Below are 20239 nucleotides of genomic sequence, written 5' to 3' on the forward strand. Positions count from 1 at the left end.
CAGAGCCTAATGTGGGGCTTGCACTCATGAACTGTGAGATCATGACCTGAGCAGAAATCAAATTAAACAATTTATTTTAACTTTTTGTTTATATATTTGACAACAGGTGGTGTTTATGAAGATTCATGTGCTAGTCATGGTCCAATGAGTTTGGGAGAATTGGAGTTGCAGCCAAATTCTAACCTTGCTCTTCCCACAACACTTTTGACAGTGCAAGAAAATGATGTTCAGTTATCAGGAGCAGTTGAAGATAATCATCAGGTAATAATCCTTGTACTTTACTTAAAATGAGAATGGTAATAATATTGGCTTAGCATGATGCACTGCCAAGAGATTAGTCTTTGGAGTCAGTTTCAATCCATGCTTCCTTTATTTGTTAATTCAAGCCTGGATACAACTCTTAGCTCATCTGGACCCTAGCTATGACCTTGAATACATAGCCTTTTTCTAACCCTTAGTTTTCTCCTCTTTATTTAGAGATTAAAAATAGCATATATATATATATGTATATATATGTATATGTGTATATATATACACATATACATATATATACATATATATACATATATATACATATACATATATACATATATATACATATATGTGTATATATATACATGTGTGTGTGTGTATATATATATATACACATATACATATATATAATGCTGGTTAGGTAGCTATTATTGACACTTTGTGTCATCATGAAATATCTAGCTCATTAATTTGCATATCGCAGGTACTCAAGAAAAATTTATTATATTAAATTTTGCAAAAGCTGTTACATAAGCAATTTCATGGTGAGTTAGGCCAATGGCCCATGTAATCTTCTGTACTAAAAAAATAGGTTAATTACTCTCCAGCATGTAAAGAAATGCTCACGTTATTAAAAACAGTTTTGTATCTGTGTAATGGCAATGGATTTCTCACTGTAGATTAGTTTATTCAATTCACTATGTATTTCATGATATTGCATAGCATTGCATGGGGTTGGTATTGCTGGTTGCAACCTCAGGAGTTTCCTGGGTGAAGTTTAAAACTGGCCCGTATTCATGGAGAGCAAGGAGAGACCGAATAAAGACACATACCACTCCAGATTGGCAGATGGCAGGTTTAAATAAGCAAGGGGACTTACTTACCAGACCTGTCTCGGGCACTTGTGAGACCGGTAGATCTCTGCACCCAGCCACCAGAATCTTAAAAGTTTATATAGAAGCCTTAATTGGGTTCAGTCAGGTATTCAGTCCAGACGGTGTCATAACACCTTCCCCTCTCAAGGCTATGTCCTTTAATGACTGCCAGTATGGAAATAGTAGGTGGGACGCATATTCCAAGGACAGGACCAGAGTAAGGAGCTTCCAATTGCCTGGGTTCAGCTTGTGGGTCAACTCATGGCTGATAAGAATCAAGAGGTTATCTTTTTAAAGTCCTGTCAAAGTATATCTGATAGCTGTTTTCAGGCACTCATTCATAATTAGGACCATAAAATAGTAAAAGGAAGAAATAAAATGGCTTTCACAGTTTGTGATGTGTGGTTGTGAAAGAATTTGTGACTATTGTAAATTTCAAATTTGGTTAGGTTATAGGTACTAGGAAGAGAGATGATGGGGCTTGTGGTGGAGTGCACATTTCTTGAATGTCAAAGGAGGATAACAGTACTCATGCTTGTGAGAATTAAGTGATGTTACTATATAGAAAAGCTCTTTGAAAATTGCAGTGCATTATGCAGATTTTCATTTTATGTAAAAATGGTTATATGGGAGAGCTTAACAACCACATTAAGTTTTTATCCTGTCTAAATCCATCATGTGTATATATCTAGAATAGTTTGATTTATAAGGAGCTTTGAATTATGAAGTGATTTGAATATTTGAAATCTGTATATATTATCCAAATCTTTTGAAAGATTTTATTTCCAATGTCTTTTCTCTAGTAATATGTACTCTATTACCCATTTAGCAATTAGAGGACATGTATAATATTCAAATTTTATATAAGAAACAACTAAATAGTTTAATTGCTCAAAACTTTTTAAAGTAACTTAAAAAACAATATTATGACTTCACGTCTTAAATTCTTTAGTACCAACAAAAGCATGACCAAGATGCGAAACAAGTTGAACACAAGCCTGCACAAAGTCGTTTAATACGTGTAAGAAGTAAATCTGATATTTCACTTTCACAGCAACAAGGTAAGATTCATTTTCTTGTAATATAATAGTTTGATGCTTGCCCTGATATTGAACAAGTATATGATGAAAATTCTTTATTTTTGTCTACATCACATTCTTGTCTGTAAGTTTTCTGTTTTTTCTTAGTCCATTGGGATAAAGAATCTCGTATCATATTTGACTGTATATTTGTTCTTTGTACCAATAAACTCCATTTCTAATGAATTTAAAAACTCTTAGGTAGTGTTTTTCCTTTAATCTTATCTTTTGGTTCTTATGCAGTTGATTGCCTTTTTATCTGTTTATAGGTCTGTATCTGTGTCAGAGTTGTCTATTTTAAATTATGTGAAAAAGGCAGGGGCTGTGGCTGTAAAGGTGCTTCTTTGTAAAGGCTATTCAGTGTTGTGGGTGATGCTGACCAATAAACACAACTTAAAAAAAAACAAAGGATTCTCACACTGAATGCACATTATGTAAATGACCAGTTGTGTGGTTGAACTTCAATTCTATAGTCAGCATCATAGCATTTTGATGTTCCTTTATGTTTCTGAAAGACTGTTGGCTTTCTGCTTTATTTACCTTCTTGCTTCTTAGTCACTTAAATTTAATATAACCTAAACTCTGAAATTTGGCAGTAGAAATTAAGATATTTTCTGTTTTAAAACTTTATTTCCACAATCCAGGAAGAAGTTTTCTTTGCTCTTATGATTGTGTTTTTTTTTAATCTCATTTACTGAATGCCAGTATAATTGCAAATGTAACTATACATTTAGTTTTACAGGAAAGACCCAAAACAAGGACATACTCAAGATATTTATTAAAATTATGCTATATGAGGTTTAGATTTTTACTTTTGTTTTTTGTTCCTCTCTTGCTCCCACCTCTCAGAACTTTGCCTTCCTGACCACCTTTTTAACCTGACCATGGTACAGTAATGTGAATATTGTATTTTAGAATCCCATGGAAACTTGGCTATAAAACTCTTCTTATAGTATTTAAAAATTAATCAAAACAGTATATAGATAGGAACAAATGAATGTTTCTAAGATAATGGCAGGACTGACTTGATGCCCTTCTACTGTTACCATTCACGGTCAAAGACTATATATTTAAGTTAGGTTTAAAAAAATTGTAATGTCTTAAAATTATTAGTAAATTTTGTCTCCTTGGGAGATATTGTATGTGATAAAATGATCATTTTTCTCAGGTGATGGGAAAATTTGGTAAGATTTTAAAGTAAGTGTCTCTCTTCAGGAAAATGACATTCAGTTTCACACATACATGAATGACCACAAGATGGCAATAAATTCTTGTTGGCTTACAACAAAATGTCATGAAGTACAATGTTGTTAAATAGTGTCTAATTAACATTTAATAAGTCAATAAAAATTGTATGAATAAAAGAAACGGAGGTGTTAGCTGGTTAAAGCAAGTTTTATTTAGAAGAGTTTAGAATGGTTAGATTTAATATATATAATTTTTTTTCATTTAATTTTATATATAATACAGAAGTTAGAGGATCAGACCTATATCAGCTTTGACTGAGACAAATAAATACCCAGTGAGCTATAAATAGAACATTTGAAAATAGAAGCCAAGTGTTTCACTCTATAACTGATACAGATCTCCATATTGAATACTTTTTTAATGAATGTGATTGCCTTGGCAAATATAGTCAGTTATGACTTTTTTTTTCCCATAAATTTTGTGGGTTTTATTTTTTTCTCTGATGAAACTCTAAGACATTGCCAAATGTTTCAGAGAATAGGAGAGTCACAATGCCAAAATAATCCTCTAGGGCTCTCAGGACTTTGGGTGACCTTGAAGGAATTCAATCCTATCTCTCATACAGGCCTTGAAGATAATGAAGGAAATTCACCTTATCACAAGGGAATCAAAACCACATCTTTTCTGGCAGCTAAATGCTTCTAAGAATACTTGAACCCCAAATTATGACTGTTTTGGGAAGAAGTATCCTATATTTCACTTTGAAATGTGTACTAGTTTAATATGTGTATATAAAGAATCAAGTAGCTTCACTAGCAGTAGCAGCTGTTTCAGTGATCATTACAAATTGACTGAAGATTTGGTAGGACATGAGTTCCAGCACTATGCTTCCGACAAGTCTGTAAAATCCTTGTTTCCGCCCCCCCCCCCTTGATTATAACTTTCAGCTTTTAATATAAAAAGAAATTGAATTGATCTGACAGATGGTTATCTTTGGAATCTAAGAGTGAAATTTTTTCATTTGGTATTGAATTCATTGGTTGTATTTTTGACCACAGGATACCATTTTCTGATTCTAAGTCCTGATTAATGGGTTTATAGTGAACATAACAATTTAAGTGATTTCAGTGAGTCATTTAATTTTTTTTCCTTTTTACTATGCAAGTTAACTTTTACTGCTTTTTCTGGGCAAGTTGACTTTCTTCCATATAAATAAGAGACTAGTTTTAAATCTGCTTGTTTGTTATAAACCCAAGAACAGTTAAATTCTATTAAGTAATGTATTAAAATAGTTCACTTTATTTTTTTATTTTTTACATTCTATCAGTATCTTTTTTTTATTTTTATTTATTTTATTTTATTTTTTTTAGTATCTTTTTTTAAAATTTGAGTATAGTTGACACACAACGTTACACTAGTTTTCTGGGTACAATATAGTGATTTGACAAGTTTATACATTATGCTGTGTTCACCACAAGGGTAGCTACGATCTGTCATCACATGACAGACACTATTACAACATCATTGACTATATTCCTTATGCTGTGCTTTTTATTCCCATGACTTATTCATTCCATAACTGGAAGCCTGATTCTCCCACTCCCCCCTATTAACTGTTTTGCCCATCTCCCCCCCCGACCCTTCCTTCTAGCAACCATCAGTTTATTCTCTATATTTGTAGGTCTGATTCTGCTTATTCACTTGTTTTATTTTTTTAGATTACACATAAGAGTGAAATCATACATATTTGTCTTTCTCAGTCTGACTTCCTTCACTTAGCATAATACCCTCTGGGTCCATCCTTGTTTCAGATAGCACAATCTTACCCTTTTTTTATTGCTATGTAATATTCCTGTGTGTGTGTGTGTGTGTGTGTGTGTGTGTGAGAGAGAGAGAGAGAGAGAGAGAGAGAGAGAGATCTTTCTTATCCATTTGTCAATGGGGACTTACATTGCTTCCGTGTCTTGGCTGTTATAAATAAGCTGCAGTAAACATAGAGGTGCAAATATCTTTTTGAATTTGTATTTTTGTTTTATTTGGATAACTATCCAGTAGTGGAATTGTTGGATCACATGATATTTCTATTTTTAATTTTTTGAGGACCTCGTATTTTCCACAGTGGCTGTACCAATATACATTCCCACCAACAGTGTACCTTTTTCTCTACATCCTTGCCAACACTTGTTATTTCTTGTCCTTTTTTATTTTAGTCATTCTGACAGGTGTGAGGTAATATCTCATTGTGGCTTTGATCTGCATTTCCCTGATGATTAGGGATGTTGAGCATCTTTACATGTTTCTGTTGGCCACTTGTCTTTTTTAGAAAAATGTTTATTTAAATCCACTGCCTATTTTTAAATCAGATTGGTTTTTATTGTTGAGGTATATAAGTTCTTTCTTTATTTTGGATATTACCCCTTATTGGATATATCATTTGCAAATATCTTCTCCCATTTAGTAGGTCACCTTTTTGTTTTTGTTGACGGTTTCCTTCACTGTGCAAAAGCATTTTATTTTGTGAAGATACAAAAAATACAGATGCTCAGGAGTACATGCATCCCAATGTTTATAGCAGGATTATCAACAATAGCCAAAATATGGAGAGAGCCCAAATGTCCATCAACTGATGAATGGATACAGAAGATGTGGTATATATATATTATTCAGCTATCAAAAAGAATGAAATCTTGCCAATTGCAACAACGTGGATGGAGCTAGAATGTAGCATTTAAGCGAGATAAATCAATCAAAGAAAAACAAATACCACATGATTTTACTCATATATAGAATTTAAGAAACAAAACAGATGAACATATGGGAAGGGTGTGGGGAAGAAGAGAGGGAAACACACCACAAAAGACTCTTAACAATAGAGAACAGACTGAGGGTTGATGGGGGGGGGGGATGGGCTAGATGGGTGATGGGCATTAAAGAGGGCACCTGTTGTGATGAGCACTGGGTGTTGTATGTAAACGATAAATCACTGAATTCTACTCCTGAAACCAATATTTCACTGTATGTTAACTAACCAAAATTTAAATTAAAAAAAAAATTGATAAAAAAATAAAAATAAAATAAATAAGAATGTAGAAGATCTAAGCAACAATATTGACCAATTGGACCTAGTTGATAAACAGCTGATTTGGGGGCACCTGGGTGGCTCAGTTAAGTGCTCAACTTCAGCTCCGGTCAGAATCTCACAGTTCATGGGTTCAAGCCCTGCATCAGGCTCCATGCTGACAGTGCGGAGCCTGCTTAGGATTCTCTCTCTTTCTACCCTTCCTTCACTGATATTTTCTCTCTCTATCAAAATAAATAGATAAACTTAAATTTTTTTTAAAAAGCTGATTTTACTTCCTAAGTAAACTTGAAACATTAACCAAGATTGACAATATTCTGTATCATGAAACAAACCTCAGTAAATTTAAAACAGTTAAATCATACAAAATATATTCTCTGACTTCAGTGGAATGAAAATGAAAATGAATAACAAAGATTCCTGGAACATTACTAAATATTTGGAAATTAAATTGCACACATTTTAATAAACCTTGGGTCAAAAAGGAAATTACAAAGGGAATTAGAACTATTTTGAACTTGGGGCACCTGGGTGGCTCAGTCAGTAGAGCATCCAGCTACGGCTCAGGTCATGATCTTACAGTTCGTGGGTTTGAGCCCCACATCAGGCTCTGTGCTGACAACTCAGAGCCTGGAGCCTGCTTCAGATTCTGTGTCTCCCTCACTCTCCCTCCCACCCCCCACCGCTTGTTCTCTGTGTCTGTCTCTCAAAAAATTAAAAGAAAAAAAAGAAATATTTTTAACTGAATAAAAATGGAAACACCACGTACCAAAATTCATGGGATGCTGCTGAAGCAGTGATTAGAGGGAATTTTATGGCATAAATGCTTACATGATAATAGAAGAGAAAGGTCTAAAATCAGTGCTCTAAACCTCTAATGGAGGAAACCTGAAAAAGAAGGCCAATTAAACTTCTAATAAACAGAAGGAAGGAAAAGAACAGAATGAAATTGAAAACCTAAACATAATAGAAACCCAGTGAAACCAAAAGCTGGTTCTTTGAAATGACTGGTAAATCAATAAACCTTAGCCAGAATGATGAGGGAAAAAGAAGAAAACACATGAATCATTAGTATGAGAAGTTAGAGAGAGGAAATCACTACAGATCCTATGGAAATTAAAGAGATTATAAAGTAATATTAGTATCTTTATGCTCATAAATTTGGCAACATTGGTAAAATGGAAAAATTTTATCCAACTTGAGAAGAAACTGATAATAAACTAAGTAATCTTATATTTGTTAAAGAAAAAGTGAATTTTTAGCTTAAAATCCTCCAATAAAGAGAACCTGAGGCTCAGATGGTTTCACTGGAGAATTCTACCAGATATTTAAGAGAGAAATAATGCCAGTTCTACTCAAACTCTCCCAGAAAATAGAAAAGAACTCTTTTTACCAATACCCTGATACCAAAACCAGACAAAGACATTTCTGGAAAAGAAATTTATAGACCAATATCTCTCATGAACATAGACAAAAAATTTCTCTATAAAATATTAGCAAATTGAATCCAACAATATATAGAAAGACAGTAAGTGGACCAGGTGGGTTTATCCCAGGAAAGAAAGGTTGGTTCACCATTCAAAAAGCAATGTAATTCATTGCTATTTTGACTAAATATGAATATGACTAAAAAAAAAATGTGATTTTTCTCAATAGATCTAGAAAAGCTTTTGACAGTATTCAACATCTTTTTATGATTACAGTATTCAACCAAGAATCAGAGGAATCTTTCTCAACATTATAAAGGAAAGACATTACAAGAAACCTATAGTCAACATCACACATGATGGTGAAAGACTAAATGCTTTCCTAATAAAACTGGAAACAAGCAATGAGGTCTGCTCTCATTACTCCTTTTCAAAATCATACTGGCTGTTCTAGCCAATGCAGTGATGCAAGAAAAATGAAAAAAGGCATACAGATTAGAAAGGAAGAAATAAACTTACTTCTATTTGGTCATGCATGATTATATAAAGTGCCACAAGGCCTACAAAAATCCTACTGGAACCAACATGTTTATCAAGTTCACAGGGGCTACAATATCAATGTACAAAAATCAGTGATATTTCTTTGAACTAGCAATGAAAAATTGGAAATTGTAATTAGAAACTATAATTTATCATAGCAACGTAAATATGAAATATTTAGGTATAAATCTAATGAAATATTTTCATGATTTGTGTGCTGAAAACTACAAAAACATCTGATGAGAGAAATCAAAGACCTATATAAATGGATAAGACTCAAAATTAAGAAGTCAGTTCTCCCCAAATTGATCCATAGATTCAGTGCAATCTCAGTCAAAATTCTAATAAGGTTTTGGTAGATACTGATAAGCTCATAAGGAAATGCAGAAGGCCTGGAATAGCCAAAATAACTTTTAAAAAGAAGAGGTTGGAGGATTTACACTATGGCTTTAAAACATTTTCTAAAGCTACAGTAATCATGATAGTGTAGTATTGGCATAAAGATTAACAGGTAGATAGATCAGTGGAATAGAATCCAAAAATAGTCCATACATTTATAATCAATTGATTTTTCACAAATAGCAAAGAATTGAATGAAGAAAGGATAATCTCAACAAATTGTGTTGGGTCAGGTGGTCACCTATGTGCAAAAAAATGAACCATGACCCATATCTCACAAACATATACAAACATTAGCTCAAAATGGATCTTAAATCTAAATGTAAAGCCAAAAGCACTAAAACTTCTAAAAGAAAAATAGGAGAAAATCTTTGTGACCTGTGGTTGGGCAAAGATTTTTAAGATGTTATAGAAAAGTCATAGTTCCTAGAAGCATATATTGATTGATTGGATTTAATGAAAATAAAAACTTTTTCAAAAGACACTGTTAAGAGAATGAAATAGGATAAACTACAGATTAGGAGAAAATATTTGCAAATCCACTTTTTGATAAAGAACATGAATCCAAAATATGTTTTAAAAACATAAAACTCAGTAGTAAGAATGAGTTTAGAGATTTGAATAGACACTTCACTAAAAAAAGTTATATGGATGACAAATGAACACACAGAAAGATGTTAAACATCATTAGTTACTAATGGGAGGTGCAAATTAAAAAGTAGAAACCACTAACTACCCATTAGGTCGGCTGAAATCAAAGAAACTGGTCACATCACACATTGATGAGAAGGCCGAGCAATTCTTATTCTTGTACATTGCTGGTGGAGTGCAAAATGCTACAGCCACCTTGGAAAAACAGTTTGGCAGTTTCTTCTAAAATTAAATAGAAATTTACTATACAACCCAGCAGTCCATATACTAGGTATTTAATCAAGAGAACTGAAAACTTATATTCACATAAAACCTGTACTCAATTTTTAGCAGTTTCATTTATGATTACCAAGAAGTGAACCTAGATGTCCTCCAACAAGTGAATGGATAAGCAATGTATGGTACATCTATACAATGGAACTCAGCAACAAAAAGGAATGAAATGCTGATATACATAAAAGCATGGATGAGTCTCATTGCTTTCTATAAAATGAAAGAAGCCAAATTCAAAAGCCTTCATACCGTATTTATGTGACAATTACAGCTATATGACATTTGGGAAAAAACAAAAGTATCTATATTAGGAGAACAGATCAGTGGCTTCTAGGAGTGAGAGCAGGGTTTGACTACAAATGGCAGGAGGAACTTTGGAGGTGATATAGATGTTCTAGATCTGGATTGTGGTGGTGGTTATATAACCATGTGTTTGTCAAGAGTGAATCTTGGGCACCTGGGTGGCTCAGTCAATGATTTCACAGTTCGTGAGTTTGAGTCCCACATCGGGTGAGCTCATGCCCTCATCGGGTGAGCATGAGCCCCTTTTGAGGTAAAACACGAGGCCCCGGTGAGCCCCACTTCTCTATCTGTCCTTTGTGGGATATTCTCTTTCTCTCTCTCTCTCTCTCTCTCTCTCTCCCCCCCCCCCACCCCTTGTTCTCTAGTGACCTTTCTTTTCCTCTCTCTCTTTCTCAAAAAAAAAAAAAAAAAAAAAAAAAAAAGTAAATCTTACTGGGTATGAATTATGCTTCAGTAAAGCTAACTTAAATATTGCTGACCCTTTTCTATTATGAATTTTCTTAGTTAATTTTTGTTAAAAGTTTGTTACATGGGAATGTATAAAAGGTTTTGTTGTTAAAAGGTGTTTAAATGTGACACTGAGTATTTTACACACAATTATTCACATCTTTTTTTTCTGTATTTAACACTTCAGGAGGAGATAGTTGGCTATACTTTTATAATACATTGTATCTTCAATATAGTATACATTGGATTTCTAGGTATTTATTTGAGAATACATTTTATTCAAGCTAGAAGCCTGGGACATTTAAGTTTTGTAATTAATAGCAACTAACTAGTAACAGAAGAGAAGATAGTATGTGCTAATCTGAAAATACATGTTTAGATTTCAGAAAAGAAAGAAGTGTCTGCTCAAAACTTTACTGGCACATCCAATATCCAATATAATGTATCATTAACCCAGTCCAGTTCAATAAATACTGAGTTCTCTCACACACTACACTTTTTTTTTTTTTAACTTTTTGTTAAAGTTAACTTATTTTTGAGAGACAGAGAATGAGCAGGGGAAGGGCAGAGGGAGAGGGAGACACAGAATCCGAAGCAGGCTTCAAGCTCTGAGAGTCCGCACCGATACTGACACAGGGCTCCAACCCATAAACTGTGAGACCATGACCTGAGCTGAAGTCAGACGCTTAGCTGACTATGGAGCCACCCAGGCGCCCCGCCCCACTACACTTCTAAGCCTTGATGTTTTTGCGTGTTATCTTCCTTTTATGTGTAATTTTCTTCTTTCCCCACTTTGCATGTCTTTCTTTTTCAACATCTAGCTCCATTTTTCTGAGTCCTTACTGAACCTCCGATTGCAAATGACTTATTTATCTTTAACTCCAACCCCAGCTTTTTTGTGCCCTGAACATGATCATAGTTTTACTGATAATTTCTGCTATCAGCCTGCTAGGTACTCTCTTTTATCTCATTTGTTCCTCAAAATACCATGACATGCAGGTAGTTCCATTCCCCTTTTATAAAAAAAAGGATAAAGTTTGTGAAGGATAACTAACTTTCCCATAGCGCAGTTTTAGAAACTGAAGATATAGAATTCTAGCCCTTACCTACCTGAGTGCAAAGCTGATATTCTTTTCCTTGTTTCCTACCATTTTGTGGAGTAAGCATTTAATACATATTTATTATGTGACTTAACAGCTTTCTGGAAGGAACTGCCTTTATCATCTCTACATTGCCTAGACTGATTATTCAGAAGGTCAGAGAAACTGATAGTTCTGTGGTTTGTTTAAGATAGGTTATCTTGTTTGTTATTTAAGAGATGATGTTTCCCAATGTGTTTAATGCACAGTAATCAGTAAGTATTTATTGAATCAAACTTAAATATCATTTGCTACTGACCACAAACATTTAATTCTGTTATTTAGTAAAAAGAAGAAAGAAGAAAAGAGAGAAAAGAAAATATATCATCCCAATTGTTTTCTAATTACTGACACCTTTAATGTAGATAGTGAGCTATAGTGGAATAATCTAAAGGCTGCTTTTAGATTTTTACCTGCTTTTCTAAAACATTGTATGATTTCTTTTGTAGTATTAATGTTTTCTTATTCTTCAAGGACAAGTTAGTTGAGCAGGGTGGGGGCAGCCAAGAATTTGCCCAAGGGTAGGAAGAGTTAAATCAGGTTACATATTAGTCAGTGGGCAGTCTTCTTGAACTCTAGAGGAAAAGAGAATAGTATGGCATCATTCATTCATTCTGTTTTTAAAAATTGAGATATAATTCTTATTTTAAAATTATCCTTTTTAAAGTATACAAGTAAAAAAATCTTTTTGATGTTTTTATTTATTTTCGAGAGAGAGCAAGAGACAGAGCGTTAGTGGGGGAGAGAGGGAGACACAGAAGCAGGCTCCAGGCTCTGAGCTGTCAGCACAGAGCCTGATGCGGGGCTCGAACTCACAAACTGTGAGATCATGACCTGAGCCGAAGTTGGCCTCTCAACCAACTGAGCCACCGAGGTGCCCCAAAATGTACAATTTAGTGGTTTTTAGTATTTTTTTTAAAGTTATGGAACCATGGCCATTATCTAATCCCGGAACCTTTCCTTTGTTCTAAAAAGAAACCCCATACCTGTTAGTATTCCTTTTCTTTTCTCCTCTCCCCCAGTTCCTGGAAACTACTAACATGCTTTCTGTCTCTGTGGATTTACCCACTCTGTACATTTTATATAAACGGAATCATACAATATGTGACTTTGGTGTCTGGCTTCTTTCACTTAACATGTTTTCAGGGTTCGTTCATAGTGTAGCACATATCATTACTTCATTCCTCTTTATGGCTGAATAATATTCCAGTGTATATTCATTCTTTGGTCAACCTTTCCCAGCATGCTTTTCATGTTTAGGACTGTAGAAGGCAGTGCGGACCTAGAGGGAGGAATAAGACAAAGCAACTACTCTCAAGGGATAAAGAGAAGAAAAGGGTGGTTAAGAGGAATAATTTTTGGAATCACTGCATTTCCAATAATTTGTTAGAATGCTATTAAATATGAAAAGAGAAACACCTTTATGTAATCGTACTGTCAAATTGTCACTTTTTTCTTACACTGATGAAAAAAACACGTGTTAGGTCCACTGCTGACTGTCTTTATGTGTATACATTTCTTCCATTTTATGTGAGGATGTTTGGAGGATGGGGGGCATAACCCATGGGAGAAAAGACACTCTTCTGGCACATTAATGGATTTTTAACACAGATGATTATTTCAGCTGTTTATTCCTACAAGAAAGGATTTACACCTTTGTAAAAGAATATATGTTATATATAATTCTTTATTCGCACACACATGTATGTAATCATGGAGATAAATGTGCGTAACTAAGGATATTCCATCAGAATGAGCAAAATATATAAAAGGATTGATCTGGAAGATCTGTTAAATAAGACACTGAAAACTGCTCAAGGATTTCCATAACATTTTCACTTGTTGGCACTAAAAGTAATTTCCTTTTCTATGTAAGAGTTTTAAGTTTGGAAATTACTTAATTTTCCTGTTGTAGAATTAATTGTACACTGTACATGGAGAGCTTAGATTTTTCTCAAGTCTTTGACGTTAAACACCTCTCACCAAAAGCATACACCAGCATTGTTTTTGAAGACTCGCCAACATTCCAGAAACCTCTGCAACCCTTTCATTGTCCTTAGCCAGATTTCCTGAAACCTGACTTTAAAGGTTTTATGATTTTTATTGAAATCAAATTGATGTAAAATATAATTTAAAGTAATAGATTAACTTAGTGCCCTTTTTATTCATCAGCCACTAAAGAATAATTTAATTTTCCAAAGTAATAATTGTACAGGTAAATGTAGGTTATCAGTGAGGTAGATTTGTCTTTTTTTTTTTTTTTTTAAGTTTACTTACTTATTTTTGAGAAGAGAGAGTGTGCAAACGGGGGGAGGGGCAGAGAGAGAGGGAAACAGAGGATCTGAGGCAGGCTGTGTGCCAACAGCAAGAGAGCTTGATGCCCGGCTCAAACTCACGGACTGTGAGATCATGACTGGAGCCAAAGCTGGACGCTCAACTGACTGAGCCACCCAGGCGCCCCTAGATTCATAAGTCTTGAAGGCAGAGGGACCATCCAGTTCAATAGAACCAAAGATCATAACTCCGATTAGTGGTAGCGTCTGATCTTCTTAGATCAGTAATATTTCTGAATATTACTGAAATATTTCTGAATATTTCTATTATACTACACTGCCATTCCCCAAAGAAAACTAATTGCAGTTCTAAGTTAATGTGTTACAAATGCTATTCTTCTAATCAATATAATAATCTTTTAATTTTTTGGCAAATTTAGTTTTAAAAAAATTTTTTTTTTCAACGTTTATTTATTTTTGGGACAGAGAGAGACAGAGCATGAACGGGGGAGGGGCAGAGAGAGAGGGAGACACACAATCAGAAACAGGCTCCAGGCTCTGAGCCATCAGCCCAGAGCCCGACGCGGGGCTCGAACTCACGGACCGCAAGATCGTGACCTGGCCGAAGTCGGACGCTTAACCGACTGCGCCACCCAGGCGCCCCTAGGCAAATTTAGTTTTATATAAATAAAACAAAATTAGATAGATTATTTCAACTAACAGATTATTCTACTAACCCACTTCTACCCTAAATAAAAAAAGAAGCTTGGTTATTTCAATTCAGAATGAATTAGAATAGAGAAGTAATATAGACTTACTATACTTACAGGATGAACTACGACTAGATTGTTTCTTTGTTAGTCTCTAATACAGTGGTTGTCAAACCTTCACAGACATAGGAATCTCTGGCACTCTGAATTCAATCTAGATCCCCACCTCTCCCTGAGAATTTGATTGTTTGCCTGAGGTGTGGCCTGAGAATCAGAATGTTAACTGGGATCCCTGGTGATTTTGATACAGGAGGAGGAAGACCACCCTTTGTGAAATACTGCTTAATGACTCCAGATAGTCTTGTGACTTCTGTTCTACTATAGAATTAGAAGCACTACAACATAAAGCTTGTACTCTGGAGTCAGACTGCCTTGGGTTCAAATCCTAGCTCCGCTAATCCTTAGCTGGTGACCTTGGGTAAGATACTTAATGTCTGTGTGTGTGTGTGTTGATATGGTAGAGTCATGCAGTGCACTTAGAATAGGACCTGACACGTATTAAGAGCTATGAAAATATTAGCTGTGATTAGCAGGATTGTCTCTAGGATGCTTCTCCTTTTGGAATACTCATGTTGTAATCAGCTCTTATTTAACAGCTAGGAATTGAACCTCTAATTGGTCCTGGGCTTTAAGGATGTTTGCAAGAAAATGTTATAGATGGGACATGTCTGTACAGTGTTAGGGAGATAAACTGATTTTCAACACAATTTTTCACTCTCCAGTGAATATATTGAAGATATATATAAAATCTTGGGTTATTTTACAGAACTTTCCATTGACTTGCATGCTGGGCAACTAAATATACTGAAGCTTATTAAACCAAGGGGATTTCCAATCTGTAATCCTATCTATTGGCAAGTGAGTATTTTAGTAAATTCATTCTGTCAGCAATTCTCTCATCTTTAAATCCAAGAGAGAAACTGATAACTCAAGAGCTCAACAATTATATATGAGCTGTGGCATCCTGATTAAAAGTAAAGATTAAGATTAGAGGCAAGGGTGCCAGGGTGGTGGCTCAGTCAGTTAGGCAACCAACTCTTGAGTTCAGCTCAGGTCATGATCTCGCCGTTCATGGGTTTGAGCCCCACGTGGGTCTCTGCGCTGACTGTGTGGAGCCTGCTTAGGATTCTCTCTTGGCCTCTTTCTCTGCCCCTCCCCTGCTTGTGCTCTCTCTCTCAAAATAAATAAATAAACTAAAAAAATATATTAAAAAAGATTAGGGGCAGTATCAGGTACACATGAAGGTATTGAAAACGATTAAATTTCTTAGGAAATACCCCCCCCCCATACACCTGTAATGGCAAAAGGCAACATAATTTCATTGTCACCCCTAGTAACCTTCCTTTTTGTTCTTGTGAACATTTTTTTCCTTTTTATTGTACTTACATAATTTTTTTAAATTTTACTTTTTAAAAAATTTTTATTTGTTTTTGAGAGAGACAGAACATGAGCGGGGGAGGGACAGAGAGAGAGAGAGAGGGAGACACAGACTCTGAAACAAACTCCAGGCTCCGAGCTGTCAGCACAGAGCCCGATGCAGGGCTCAAACTCACAAACCGTGAGATCATGATCTGAGCTAAAGTCGGATGCTTAACTGACTGAGCCACCCAGGCACTCCTATACTTACATAATTTATTTTATTATGTAGAAAAGGTAATAAAGTTTCTTATCCATAAATAATTTTGCTTTTTACCACTATTATTATTGATGTTCTATAGAATAAGATTTTATTTATGTAAAATGCCCCCAAATTTTTGCCTTTGGCCCTAGCCTTTCCCCATCTAACTGTAAACAAAGATGAGCCTATATATTTGGAATAATGAGCAGCTGTGCTCCTTGGAGTGTGTAGGGATAATTGTCTTATTTGTTATACAGCTTAATGCCTCTTTTTTCCTTCCTCCCCTAACATGACTAATTTGCATAATGGGACACTGGAGCAGATACTGTGAAGTAGCTAGTGCCTCAGTTAAACAGAACCACTTTGGTCATGTGTTCTTTCTCCCACCTGTAGTGGGACCTCCAATTACTTGGTCTTACTTCTCTTGACTGGCTATTCCTGGGGCCTCCTATCTTGCCTGACCTATATGGTTGACCCATTTCAGTTCTGTCTTATCACCATGCAAGACTTGATGTCTCTTTGATCTCTGCTAATCCCCACTCTGCATTCCTCCTACTTTCAAGAGTCTCTGATTTTGTTCTCTGCTCACCAAATCCTGCAGGATGATGATGCTATTTGTGTAATTATAGCCTGTTAGCAAACCGTGGGGCTTGAGTGGGACTTTTGCCATTCCCCAGGAATTCTTTTACTAATTTCATATTGACCTTCACTCCCAGATAGCACCTATTCCAGCCCTTCACCTCAAATCCTTAATCCCAGGTTTATCCCTCAATTCTCTTTTAATGCATGCTTTTGCTTTTCTGAGGTCTGTTCTTTCGAATGTGAAGATTTATAGCTATTCTGTCCCCAAATTCTTCTTTTCATATTTTTTACTTTGGGGTTGAAGAAAGAGCTATGCTTTTTTCCCTCTATAAAGGTAACTTCCACCTGCAACCTCGATCCCACCTCATTCTACTCTTGACAGAGGGAGAGGGGGAAAGATGTCATCCTGAGAGAAGAAAAGAAAAGAAAGGGAGGGAATAGAAGAAGGGAAAAGGGGGGTAAGGAGATAGTGGAGAGGGAAGGGGGAGGAGGGGAAAGAAGAGGTTAGGGATGGCACTCAGGTGAGAAAAGGGAGAAGCAAATAGGGGGACAGGGAATGAGTGTAGAATAAGCAGGATCATTTATTTTTCATCTGCAGAATGAGGGATGGGCTTCATGATCCTTCAGGTAATGTGTAGCCATACACACCTCATCACTCTATTCCTTCTGAGCCCCTCATCCCCCTATTCCCTGTATTTTCTGAGCTCCCACCCCACCCCCGCCCCCACCCCCATGCCTTTTTCTGTGTCTTTACTTAGAACTGTCCCCTCCCCTGCCCTCTGACACAACGTCCCCATCCCCTATAGACATTCTTGATCCATTCTGTGTCCTTGAAGGGCCCATACTGTTTGGCATATATTTCACTTCTAGCCCTCATTAGTGTCATATTCTGTAGGAGTATTTTCTTACAGCCTGTCTCCTCCTCTAGGAAGGAAATTTCCTAGACACAGTCACCTTATTTCATTCATCCCTGCTCCACCTACATTCTATAGCACAGCACCTTATATGGTAGGTTCTCAGTAAATGTGTATTGGATCAAATGTATTAGTTGACTCTATTGTCCCATCTAGTGCAGGGGCCTTTTTTTTTTTTTTTAACAATTCTCTTTCTCTTCATTCATTCATTCATTCATTCATTTATTCACTCTTGAGTAGTTGTTATGTGCCAGGTACTGTTCACCACCTTGGGATACTGTAGTAAACATAAAAGTGGAAATCCCTATAAATAGTAAATAAATTTACAAAAATTTCAGATGACAATAAATGCTGTGAAAAAAAATAAAGGGTTTACAGAAGAATGCCAAGTGTCAACAGACAAATGTGGAGTGAGCACTAATATTGGAAAGCCAGCGTTTTGCAACCACCCTAGTAAAGATTAGATCAGGCAAGAATCCTCAGTGAATGCTAAATGTAGAAGGAAGTTTTAATGAGGAGAAGGATATTTGCGTGGTCTTTAAGTATCTCCTCATAGATTGGTTCATTAGTTGAAAGGGAAAACAAAAGCTAGTGCATTGATTGGGCAGTCAAAATTAATATTACCATAGGGGGCAGATAAACGCTGTGTGCTATCCAGGTAGGATATCTGAGCAGGACACAACATTTCCGTGTAGTATTCTACCCAAGAGTGCATAACCTGAATGTAGTCATGGATAAATACCACACGAACCTAAAACACAGGGGAAGAGGTTAACAGTTGTGAATCTGGGTAAGTGATATATGAGCTTTCTTTCTTTATACTATTCTTGCAGTTTTGCTCCAAGTTTTATATTATTTCCAAATAAAAACAAAACATTTTTTAAAGGTATTGCTTTATTTATTTAAAAAATAACGTCGATAGCGATTTGCACTTCTAGTGTCAATTAAAAAGTCATAAAGCAGGGTCATGAATAATGAAGAGAACAAGGTGAGTGGTTTGCTGCTTTAAAACATTTGGTTGGAGAAGTTTCTTTTGAAAGAGTTGCATTTGCAGAGAATGAACCGAAGGAAGAAATCTTGCAAACCCCTGGGGAGGAGTATTCCATCTAGAAGGATTAGGAAGAATGAAGGTTTGGAGGTGGGAATGAGCTTGATGTGTCAGTATATCTTGCGTAAAGTTATGCTGGGACAGAACCCAGTCATCACTAAGTATGGTAGATCTGTTTCTTACCCAGCAAGAAGGCCAGCGTGGCTGGAGGGGAGGGTGCAAGGGGGGCAGTGATAGGAAATGAGAAACGAAATGTAGGCAGATCACATGGAGCCCTGTAAGTCTCTGGGAAGGAATTTGGATTTTATTCTGAGTATGATGAGATTCCTGTGGGAGGTTTGAGCAGGAGAATGGCAAATTCTAATTTACATTTTTAAATAGATCACCCTGGCAGCTAGCTGGAAAACACACTATAGGAAGACAGTACTGGGAACAGGGAGACCAACCGGAAGACTTGCGGTAATCAAGACGAGAGATGGTAGTGGCATGGGCCCCGGTGGGGGTGTCACAGTGGTCACGTTCCGGCTCTATATATTGATGGTATACCTGATAGAATTACTGAAGAATGAGTTCATTTCAAAAATTATTTATTAAAGTGGATCAGATGTGTAGTGTAGTAGATAGCACAGGCAAGGATTAATTACTCCTAAGTTTCCAAAAGTTACCGGGTGAATGATGGTGTCATTTACTGGGAAGACTGAGGTGAAAACCAGTCATTCTGCATAGGGCATGTGAAGTTTGAGAAGCCTAATAAATCTCCAAGTGAAGAATCGGGTTGGCAGTTTGTTATTTGAGCTCGGGAAGAGGTTGGGCCTGGGGTTGTAAATCTGAGAGTTGATTGTGTGGACACTATTTAAAGCTGTGGGTATGGAGGAGATGACCTAAGGACTGAGTACAGAAAGGGAAGAGAAGCATCCCAGGTTTAAGATCCCGACACTGTCAAGATTTAAAGAGAGAAATGAGAGGGAGCCAGCAAAAGGGAAATTAGACCGAACAGATGATCACCCCACAGTATAGGGAACATGCTAGTTTGCTATACATTTTACAGCTGGAAAGCACTAATTATTCTTTCTGTGTTAACATTCACCTCTCCATAACTTCTCACTCTTGGTTCTAGTTTTGTCCTACTGGGTGTTTGGTCTTTCAGTGGGACAGTGTTTCAAGTTTTTGATGGTAGCAATCATAATCCAAAGTCTGTGTGTTATGTTCCTTTTACTCTTCCTTATATAATATTGTTCCCAAGCTCCTTACTAATTTGACCATACTCCCATCAGTATATCTTGTGTAAAGTTTTGCTGGGACAGAACCCAGTCATCACCAAGTATGGTAGATCTGTTTCTTCCCCAAACACACAACAATGAAACCAACATTTGTCAGGTGCT

At 36.0% G+C, this 20239-nt stretch overlaps 1 protein-coding gene across 5 annotated transcripts in view; it reads left to right on the forward strand.

Annotated features, from left to right (window-relative positions):
* Positions 1–20239, forward strand: part of KIAA0586 (KIAA0586 ortholog) — a 112874-nt gene that overhangs the window by 74031 nt on the left and 18604 nt on the right. For 4 of the 5 annotated variants that reach the window (XM_043556258.1, XM_043556260.1, XM_043556259.1 and 1 more), the window contains exons 28-29: positions 107–261; positions 2080–2188. In XM_043556258.1, the coding sequence (XP_043412193.1) occupies positions 107–261; positions 2080–2188 (264 nt within the window). The remainder of the gene's footprint in view (positions 1–106; positions 262–2079; positions 2189–20239) is intronic. The other variant, XM_043556262.1, reaches the window with a different exon arrangement.

This window comes from Prionailurus bengalensis, chromosome B3 (genome assembly GCF_016509475.1).
Source record: "Prionailurus bengalensis isolate Pbe53 chromosome B3, Fcat_Pben_1.1_paternal_pri, whole genome shotgun sequence".
NCBI lineage: Eukaryota > Metazoa > Chordata > Mammalia > Carnivora > Felidae > Prionailurus > Prionailurus bengalensis.